Genomic DNA, 10854 nt, shown 5'->3' on the forward strand with positions numbered 1-10854 from the left:
GTCGCCGTCGGCGACGTTCGCGTCGAGGTCGCTCACGTGGACGAAGACGTCGCTGGAGCCGTCCGCGGGCTTGATGAAGCCGTGGCCCTTGCGCCGGTCCAAAAAGACGACGGTGCCGCGGCACCGCCCGGAGGCCGCCGCGGGCGCGGGCGCGGGCGCGGCCCGGGGCGCCGCGGGCGCGGGCGCTCGCGCGGGCGCGGCCCGGGGCGCGGGCGCGGGCGCCCGCGCCGACGGCGCGGGCGCCGGAGCCGCGGGCGCCGGGGCGGCTTTCGGCGGCGCGGGCGCCGGGGCGGCTTTCGGCGGCGCGGGCGCCGGGGCGGCCTTGGGCGGCGCGGGCGCCGGGGCGGCCTTGGGCGGCGCGGCCCTGGGCGGCGGAGCTTTCGCGGGCTCGTCGCGGCGGCCGTCGCGGCGGTCATCGCGGCGGTCGGGCGCGCGCGCCGCCGGCGCGGCGCGGTCCGCGGGCCGCGGCGACCGCGACCGCGACGCGGGCGCCGCGCGCTTCAGGCTCTTGCGGGGCCAGTTGGGGTAGCACGCGCCGTCGCCGGACGCGCGGACGGTGTAGGTGCCGTCCTTGTGGACGCGGGAGATGGTGCCGACCTGGACGGAGCGGTCCGGGAGCTTGAAGGAGACGGCGTCGCCCGCGGCGAGAACCTGCAAAAGGGGGCGCGTCGGCGCCCGCGCGCGCCAAGCATAAACGGCGGTCGCTAACGTCGGGCCGAATCACGGCGTCGCTCCACTTGCCGTCGACGGCGACGCCGTCGAGATCGCGCGCGAAGGACGCGAAGGACGAGCCGCCGGAGATGTCGCTGAACCGGCTCCGCGCGCCGCCGTGGCAGCGCGCCAACGTTCCCAAGGACGGCCACTTGTCGCCGTGCTGCGCGTGGTGCTCGAGCAGAGTCCGCTGGCTCACGCCGAGGATCGCGTTGGCGCCGCTCAGCGTCCAGGCCGCCGCGCCGTCCGGCGCGGGCGTCGCGAGCAGCTCGAGGAGCGCGCACTCGATGACGCGCGGCCGCGTCGCCGCGGTCCGCAGCTCCGCGTCCGAGAGCGCCGCGAGCGCCGCGGCCTCGCGGCCCATGCGCGGCGCCGGCGCGGGCGCGGGCGCGGGCGGCGGCGCTCGCGGCGCGGGCGCGGGCGCTGGCGGCGGCGCTCGCGGCGCGGGCGCGGGCGCGGGCGCGCGGCCGAAGTTGTGGCCCTTGGCCGGCCGCGGCGACCGCGACGGCCGCGGCGACCGCCGCGACGACGACGACGACGACCGCGGCCGCTGCGACCGCGGGCTCCGGCGCCGGGGCGACGGCGACGAGCTCGCCGACCGCCGCCGCCGGTCCGACGGGCTCCGGGACCGCCGCCGGTCCGACGGGCTCCGGGACCGCCGCCGCGTCCGACGGGCTCCGGCGCCGGTCCGACGGGCTCCGGGACCGCCGCCGCGGCGAGCTCGGCGATCGCCGCGACGACGCGCTCCGCGACCGCCGCCGCGACGCGCTCCGCGACCGCCGCCGCGACGCGCTCCGCGACCGGCGCCGCTGCGCGGGCGACGCGCTCCGCGACCGCCGCCGCCGGTCCGAGGGGCTCCGCGACCGGCGCCGCGCGGGCGACGCGCTCCGCCGCCGGTCCGAGGGGCTCCGGGACCGGCGCCGCGCGGGCGACGCGCTCCGCCGCCGGTCCGAGGGGCTCCGGGACCGGCGCCGCGCGGGCGACGCGCTCCGCCGCCGGTCCGAGGGGCTCCGGCGCCGATCCGCGGACCGGGACCGGGACCACGCGCGCCGCTGCGGCTGCCGCCGCGGCGGCGCGGCCGTCACGGCGGCGTTCGGCGACGCGCCGTCGACGTCGAAGGCCGCGTCGCCCCGGAGGAACTCGTTGAAGGAGAGGCCGCCGGAGAGCTCCGTGAACTGGCCCTTCTCCATCGCGCGGCGCCGCGCGCCGTGCAGCCGCCGCGTCTCGCCGCGCCAGGCCTTGGGGTCGTTCATCACGCGGAAATAGACGTCCAACAGCTCCTCGACGGCGGGGAGGCGCTTCGGGTGCGCGTCGAGGCGCCGCCGCACGTCCCCGGGCGACGCGCCGACGCGGCTCTTCAAGGCCGCCACGGTCCACGCGGCGTCGCCCCTGGGCGGCGGCGCCGCGAGGTACGCGAGGACGGCGTTCGCCAGGCAGCGCCGCACGCCGTTGAGCGTGAGCTCCGTCGTGCCCAGGATCCGCGCCGCCTCGGCGTCGGCGAGCGCGATCTCGGCCGCGTTCGCGGCGACGGCCGCCGCGCGCGCGTCGTCGCGGATCGCGCGCAGCCGGTCGTCCTCCGCGCGCCTCAGCCGCGCGGCCTCGGCGAGCTCGCGCGCGGCCTCGAGGGCGACGGCCTGCTTGTCCTGGAGCGCCGCCTTGAGCGTGCCCATCTCGGCGGCGAGCGACGCGGCGATGGACGCCGCGTCGATGGCCGGCGCGGCCTCCTCCGCGGGGGCGGCCTCCGGCGGGGGCGCCGGCGCCGCGGACTGGGCGTCGCCCTCCTCCGCGGCCTCGAAGGGGTCGTAGGCCGCCGCCTCGAAGGGGTCGTAGTCGTCGTCCATCGTCCTTTCCACGACGGCGCGGAGCTAACGCGACGCCGAGGTCGATGCCGAGCTCCTCGAGCGACTGCAATGTTGAACTCGTTGCACTTCTCAGCCACTGCAAGCAGCGATGCGCGGCCTCTCTAGGCGCGCCGCGCGCATCGTCTGGCTGCTGGCCGTAGCCGACGGCTTCATGCAATCAACCTTTAACACACGGTTTGCAAGAATCGGCCCCAAAAACGGCGTCCGGCGCCCACCCACGCCGGCACCACGGCTGCGCGCCGCCGAGGGCGCCGCCGAGGTGGTCTCCGGGACGCTGTCGTCCATCTGCATGATCTTCGCGACGTGCGTGGAGCCGGACTACCTGCAGCCCTGGAGCCAGTACGCCGAGGAGGACGTCACGGGCAGCGGCTTCGTCGTCACGGACGCGGCGGGCGGTCCGCGGATCCTCACGAACGAGCACGTCGTGCGCCACGCGCGCGACGTGCGCGTGCGCCCCCACGGCAGCGCGCGCAAGTTCAAGTGCTCCGTGGCCTACGCGTCGCCGGAGCGGGACCTGGCGCTGCTCCAGGTCGACGACGACGCGTTTTGGGAGACGACGCTCGCGGCGCCGCTGCCCTTCGCGTCCGACCTCCCCCGCCTCTTCAGCGACGTCACGGTCGTCGGCTACCCCATGGGCGGCGACAACGTCTGCGTGACGCGGGGCGTCGTGAGCCGCCTGGACGCGATGGCCTACGGGAGCGGCCGCGGCGAGAAATTGGTCGTCGTCCAGATCGACGCGGCGATCAATAGCGGCAACTCGGGCGGCCCCGCGCTCGACGGCGAGGGCAACGTCGTGGGCGTCGCCTTCAGCGGCTTCGCGGGCGAGGCGGACAACATCGGCTACGTGATCCCGGCGTGCGTCGCCGAGAACTTTCTGCTCGACGCGGCCGCGGGCGGCGACGGCGAGGTGTGCTCGCTGGGCCTCGCGGCGCAGCCCGCGGCGAACCCGGCGCTGCGGCGGCGGCTGGGCCTCGTGGACGGCGACGGCGGCGTGCTCATCACGCGCGTCGCGGCCGGGTCCGCGGCGAAGGGCGCGGTGCGCGTCGGCGACGTGCTGCTGAGCGTCGCGGGCTCCGCGGTCGCCGACGACGGCACCGTGGCGCTCCGGGGCGCGGAGCGCATCGACGTGAGCCACGCGTTCACGGCGAAGCGCGACGGCGACGTCGTCGACGTCGAAGTGTTGCGCGACGGCGAGCGGGTCAGCTCCGCGGTGCGGCTCCACCCGCTGCGGCGCCTCGTGCCCTTGCATCCCCGCACGGCGTCGCCGACCTTCGCGATCCTCGGCGGGCTCGTGCTGATGCCGCTCACGACGCAGCTCGTCGACGCCGTCGCGCACGAGAACGACGTCCACGTCGAGTGCGGCGTCGACGGCGAGGCCTACGGCGACGCCGGCGGCGCGTCCGAGCCAGTGTGCAAATCAACCAGTGAGCTGGGACGTCCTGACCAAACTTCAAACCTCTCTAGCTCGATCAAATCAAAGTCGATTTGGCTAATTTTTGGACGAATCGATTGCTCTCGTCGAGTTCTCGAAGCACAGCCGAAGAGCATATGTCGAACTATTCGAATACGCTCACATTGAAGTCGGGTTGAAGATTTGAATTCCACACAGGTCCGAGCTCGTCGTCTGGGCGTCGACGCTCACGTCCGACGCGAACTACGGCTACGCCCACCTGTCCGCGGCGCTGCCAAGGTTGGTGGCCGTGAACGGCGTCGCGCCGGTCTCGCTCGCGCACGCGCTCGAGCTCTGCAAGGGGCTCCACCGGTCCGGCGCCGAATTCTACGACCTCAAGTTCGCGGACCCGGGCTCCACGGAGGCGTCGTCCGTCGTCCTCGACATCGACGACGTCGACGACGGCGACCTCGACCTCATGCTCCGGAACAACCTCCCGGACCTGTGCTCGCTTGACGTCGCGGACGCGTACTACGACGCGCCGCCCGTGACGCGGAAGCGCGAGCCCAAGAAGCGGCGCGCGGGGAGGCGCAAGCGGCGGTAAACATGCGGTGGTGTAGAGAAGTGTGTGGGTGCCGATGCAATGTTGCACCGCGACTTTGCAGCAACTTTGTCAGGTTGAACATCTCGCCTCGGCGCGCGCCAGCGAGCTTCACTTTATCGAGTTTATACAGAGACATCGCGTTGCCGCGCGTCGGCCACCTGCAAGCCGCCCGCCGGCCTGGGGAAAAAGAGACGCCTCTCCGTTCCCGCGAAACCGCGCCGAAGCGCCGAAGCGTTCAAAGCTCGGAGAGCGCCATGGCCGCCCTCGCCGACGACGAGTCCAAGCTCCGCGTCGTCATCGTCGAGGGCTTCCTCGCGAAGCACACGGCCGTCGGCAAGCGCCTGCGCTACTACATGTCGACCTACGGCCGCCGGAAGTGCGGCGGGTGCCGCGTGGTCGAGCTCGACTGCGCGTGCGTCGACTGCACGGCGCAGCTCGCGCGGGTCCTCGCCGAGCTCGCGCGCGAGCGCGACCGCGGCGGCGAGGACGTGGACCTCGTCATCGTCGAGACCGCGGGCCGGGCGGACCCGTCGGTCGTCGCGGAGGTCTTCCTCGACGACGCCGTCGCCGCCGTCGCGTACCTCGACGGCGTCATCACGAGCCTGGAGATCGACGTCGAGGCCGACGTCGACGTGTGCCTCTTCCAGGGCTGGATCGACGGGCTCCACGCGACGGCGGACCTCTTCCGCGTCGAGGCCGAGGTCGCCGTCAGGGACGTGCCGGACCGCTACGCGTACCGCGCGACGCGGCGGCCGTCCGCGGGCGGCTACGGCGCGCCCTGGGGCGACGAGGCGCGGCGGTGCCGCGTGCGCGTCGTCGGCAAGGACCTGGACCACGGGCGCCTGCGCGAGACCTTCGAGGCGTGCCTCGCGACGCGCGCCAACTATCGGCGCATCGTGAAGCGGTTCCGCTTCCGCCTCGGCGACGCCGTCGAGTGCTTCCTCGGCGGCGACCAGGCCTGGGGCCGCGGCACCATCGTGAAGCACCTCTACCAGGACCCGTGCTGGCACTACCCGCCGGGCTTCCTCGCGCCCTACCAGATCGAGCTCGACGACGGCCGCCTCATCTACTGCCCGGCGGACAACGCGGGCCTCGTCCGCAAGGCCGCGTGCCGCCGCGCGGGCTCCGTGCGCGTCTGCTCCGCGCGGCGGCGGCGCCGCGCCCAGTCGTGAGCCCCCCCGGCTGCCGCCAACCGGGATGAGCAGACGGATAACCTGCATGATAGCCAGGAACCACACTGGTGGTCAAAAGCCCCCCCCCCCCCCCGTTAGATCTCCGCGCAGCCGTCGCGGTTCCGCTGCTCGCGCGGGCAGCGGCGCCAGTGGTCCTTGAAGAGGAAGTCCTCGCGCTGGCACTCCGCGAGGGCCGCGGCGTCCCTTTCCGGGTCGTCGACGGCCTCGGGCGGGAGCCGCGCGCGGTCCCGGTGCCGAGTCGACGCGAGCTTCGTGAACCAGTGGCCCTCGCACGCGCCGCCGCGGTGGCCGCCGCCGGCCCAGCCGTCCATGTACTCGAGGCAGCCGTCCCAGGAGCAGCGCGGCGGCCGCGCGAGCACGAGGCTGTAGTTGGCGCCCCGCGGGTCCGGCGCGAGGACCACGTTCTCCTCGACGATGACGTCGAGGAAGCACGGCACGAACGCCGCGGGGACCACCAAGATCTTGTCCGCGTCGGCCTCGTGGGGCACGAGGCCCCGCGCGTCGTGGAGGTTGCCGTCGAGCACGCACGACGCGTCCCAGTGGTCCTCGTGGAAGACGTAGTCCCAGCGCAGCACCAGGACGAACGCGTAGTCGACGCCGTTGCGTCTCGCGTGGTCCCGCGCGAGCGCCACGGCCGCGTGGCGGTTCCGCAGCTGGGAGAAGGGGTGCCGGTCCAGCGGGTCCTCGCGGGCCGACCGCAGCACCGGGCCGTACCACGACCGGAGCGTCTCCGTCGCGTTCGACACCTCGGGGTCCGCCGCTTCCGTGTTCGTGCACGGCCGCGTCGCCGAGAACGCGTCGACGGCGTAGCCCGCGCGCCGGAGCACCTCGAAGAAGCGCACGTGGGACTCGTAGATGACGCGCTGGTGCCGCACGCTCAGGGCGCAGCACGTGCCGCGCATGTGCTGGCCCCCGACGTTGCGGAACGACTCGCCGCGCAGCACGACGGCGACGCGCGCCGGCGTCGACGCCCGGTGGGACCGGAAGAAGTCCTTGGAGCACTCCCGGCGCTCCTTCCAGTCGATCCTGGCGAGCGTGCCCGCGAGCAGGGCTGCCGCGAGCACGAATCGGGCCGCCATCGTGATCAACCGATGCGGCATCTCGGGCTTGATGCACTCGACGCTGATCGACGACGCGATGCCCAGCAAAGTGGTGACGCGCGGCGCGGCCGCTCCGGCCCCTCGCAAACACTGGTGACGCGCGGCGCGGCCGCTCCGGCCCCTCGCACACACGAACACCATGGTCCCGAAGCGGCTCCAGGCGCTCTTCACGACGCTCTACGGCGACATCGCCCTCGACGAGCTGCCGCGCATCATGTGGCTGAGCGCGCTGCTCTGCTGCATCATCGGCGGCTTCTGGCTCCTCGACTCCCTCAAGGACACGGTGCTCGCGACGACCGTGGGCCTCGAGCACCAGCCCAAGGCCAAGGCCATCTCCGTGCTCGTCACGCTCGTCGTCGTCGCGGCGTACAACAACGCGATCAACCGCGTCCGCAAGCCCGTGCTCTTCTACCTCCTCGGCGCCTTCTACGGCTGCGTCTTCGTCGTCATCGGCGGCGCGCTGGCCCACAGGCGCATCGGCATGGAGAACACGACGCCGGACCCGAACCGGCTCATCGGCTGGCTGAGCTACTTCGCCATCGAGTCGTACGGCTCGCTCATGGTCGCGCTCTTCTGGGCCTTCACGAACGCGACGATGGACCCGGCGACGGCGGAGAGCGCCTACGGCCTCGTCGTCGCCTTTGCGCAGCTCGGCGCCATCTTCGGGTCGACGCTCGCGACGCAGGCGAAGACGCTCCACATCTCGTTCCTCTACGTCGTGGGCGGCTGCACGTGCTGGGCCGTCTGCGGCATGGTCTACGGGTACGAGTCGCTCTTCGACGTGGACGACGCGGCGCCGGCGAAAACGCCGCCGCCCGGGAGGAAGCGGCGGCGCGAGCCGTGGTGCGCGTTATTCTTCGACGGCTTCTCGCTCATCGCGCGCCACTCGTACGTGCTGCTCCTGTTGGGCATCTCGACGCTCTACGAGGTCGTGCTCACCGTGTTGGACTTCGAGATGAAGATCATCGGCCGCGCGCGCTACGGCGCGGACGCGCGCGGCGCGGAGGAGTTCGCGCGCCTCATGGGGCAGTTCGGCGTCGTCGTCAACACGACGTCGTTCCTCTTCTCGCTCCTGGGCTTCTCCTACGTCGTGCGGCGGCTGGGGCTGCCCGCGACGCTGCTCGTCTTCCCGCTGCTCTGCGTCGTCGCGACGCTCGTGGCCTACGCGGCGCCGTCGCTGACGTCGCTCTTCGCGATGACGGCGCTGTTGAAGGCGCTGACGTACTCGCTCAACGAGCCCGCGCTCGAGATGCTCTACCTGCCGACGTCGACGGACATCAAGTTCAAGGCCAAGGCCTGGATCGACGTCGTCGGCGCGCGGTCCGCCAAGGCCGCGGGGAGCCTCATCAACAACGCGGTCCAGAACTCGGACTATTTGCGCGGGTCGCTGCCGCAGTACGGCAACGTGCCGACCTTCGTCGTCTCCCTCGTGCTCCTCTTCGTCGCCGTGCGCATGGGCATGGCCTTCGAGCAGCTCCTCGACAGCGGCGACGTCGTCGGCGACGCGCCGGACGCCGAGGCAACGCGCGGCGGCTACGAGCTCGTCAAGGCCGAGCCCGCGGCGGACAACCCGTGGGCGCGCGACCTCGAGCGGCTCCACAGCCTCGACGACCTCCGCCCGGAGAGCGACGAGAGCGACGGCGACTCGGAACTGTAACACGTTAGGAAACGAGATCGCACTCTATTCAAATCGCGACGCAGAGGTACTTGCAGAGGTCGGGCGACTGGAGCGTGAAGCAGCGCGGTCGATACTCTGGCCATGTTGACTTCCATTTGTTTGAACTGCCTTCCAATCACTGCGCCATGTTCGGAGTTTGGGCAGGCCTCTGCCTCGCGGTGGGGGCGGCGGCGCGCGACGCCCCGGTGGCGCGGGAGACGGACTTCTTCTCAGCCTGGCTGCGCCGGAGCGCCCTCTTCGACGGGAGCAGCCCCTGGGCCCCGGGGGACGCCCTCTTCGACGGGAGCAGCCCCTGGGCCCCGGGGGACCTGCGGCGCGACCTCGCGACGCTGGCGGCCCCGGAGCACCTCGCGGCCCTCGTCGAGAGGACGGAGGCCGTCGACGTGCGGGACGCCGAGGGCGCCAAGGACGAGGCCCTGCGGTCGCGGCTGCGGAGCGCGGACGACGTCGCGGCCGCGCTCGACGCCGGCGCGTCGGTCGTCGTCAAGCTCGAGAAGCTCTTCGTCGACGGGGCCTGGGCCGCCGCGGTGCCGCCGCGCGGCGCCGCGGCCGTCGTCGAACTGTCGACGAGCCTCGCGGCGTCCCTGGGCCTGGCCGCGACGTTCCACCTCTACGTCTCGGGGCCCGGCGGCGCGGCGCTGGGCGCCCACACGGACGTGTCAGACCAGTTCGCGGTCCAGGTCGCGGGGGCCAAGGCCTGGCGGCTCTGCGTGCCCCACGGGCCGGACCCCGCCGCGAGCGCCGCGGACCGCGCGGAGCTCGCCGAGGCGCGGCTCCGGACGCGCGGCTGCACGTCCTTCGAGGGCGAGGAGCTGGCCGTCGGCGGCGCCTTCGCGTCCTGCGAGGCCGCGACGGTGGCCGCCGGCGAGACCCTGTACGTGCCCAAGGGCGTGGCGCACGCCGCGCGGACGCCCGCCGGGGGCGCGGTCTCCGCGCACGTCGCCGTCGCCGCGGAGCGTGACGGCGGCCGCTGGGTCGACGTCTTCCTGGAGGCGCTGGACGCGGCGCCGGCCACGGGCGCGTCCGACGCCGCGCGGGCGGCGCTCGTCGACGACCTGCAGTGGCGCGAGCCCCTCGCGTGGCGCGCGCCGTTCCCGGCGTGGGACGCGACGTTCCACGAGGGCGCCGCGGCGCCGTCGCCCGGCGCGCGCGACACCTACGGCGACCTCGTCGCGCGCCTGTCGGCCGAGGCCGTCTTCTCCGGCGCGGACGCGCTGGAAATCGACGCGCTCCGGAAACGCCTCGCGGCGTCGCTCGACGTCGCGCTCGCGGGGCTCTCGCCCCGCGGCGTCCCGCTCTTCGCCGCCGACGCGCCGGGCCTCCATCCGCGCGCCGCGTGGCTCGCGGGCCGCGCCGACGCCGCCGCCCCGCGGACGGGGGGCTGCGGGTCCCGGGGCCGCCGGCGCCTCGACGACTCCGCGGCGCCGTCGCCGCTCCCGACGCCGACGCCGACGTCCATGCCCACGCTCGCGACCTGGACCGGGTGGAACGCGACGCGGGCGCCGACGGCGCCGCCGACGGCGACGCGGGCGCCGACGGCCGGCTGCGGCGGCAACGAGGAGCTCGCGCGCGGCAGCGTCCCCGCGCGCGCGGCGAGATTCGCGGCGGGACCGTCGTCGTCGTAGGTCTGCGACGCCGGATGCGACAGCAATAAAGCTTGCGACGCTGATTGCGATAGCCATTGCTCTACTATGAAAAACCAAGGGGAAACGTGCGACCGTTCGTGCGACATGTCTTGCACCGGCACGAGCTGCGACGAGGACTGCGAATGCGTGAAAAAGGAAACTAAGGCGTCCTGGCTGAGCCGCCGAGCGGGTCACTATATCATGCATTATATTTGGCTGCTGTTGATTCCTGGCTGCTTGGGTTTCTGCTGCTTTTTAAGCCAGCGGAGCGATCGCCAAGCACGCGAAAATCGCGAAAGGGTCCGGGCCGAAAAAAGAGCGAACAAGACCCGCCAGCCGTCGCCTTTTCCTCCCAAAGCGCCGAGCCAGCCGTCGGCGACGCCCGGTGGCTGGGCCGCCGGCGGCGCGCAGGGCCAAGTCGCCGGCGTCGTCCCGGGGCAAGTGCTCCAAGGAACCGTCGTGCAATCTCCCGGACAGGTCTTCCAGGGAACCGTCGTGCAGAACGGCCCCGGCTACTACACCACGAACCCCCTTTACCCGGGCCAGATCCAGATGGGCGGCATCACCCACTACTCACCGCGAATTTAGCCGACCCCCCGGCTTGGGTAAGTACGTCAAGCCGCCCCTCAAAGGCGGCCTAAAGTGCAAGCTCAGCCGCAACGGCACGGCAACATCTAAGCCCTCATCTTGC

General features: G+C 73.3%; 1 protein-coding gene across 1 annotated transcript; it reads left to right on the top strand.

The window, feature by feature from the left end:
* Positions 1-2724: 2724 nt before the first annotated feature.
* Positions 2725-4152, top strand: AURANDRAFT_21790 (hypothetical protein; the record flags this gene model as incomplete). The annotated part of the gene is made up of 1 exon (XM_009036016.1): positions 2725-4152. One exon carries the CDS (start codon positions 2725-2727, stop codon positions 4150-4152), a length of 1428 nt encoding a protein of 475 aa, XP_009034264.1.
* Positions 4153-10854: the final 6702 nt, after the last annotated feature.

Source organism: Aureococcus anophagefferens (genome assembly GCF_000186865.1).
Source record: "Aureococcus anophagefferens unplaced genomic scaffold AURANscaffold_4, whole genome shotgun sequence".
NCBI classification, from domain to species: Eukaryota; class Pelagophyceae; order Pelagomonadales; family Pelagomonadaceae; genus Aureococcus; species Aureococcus anophagefferens.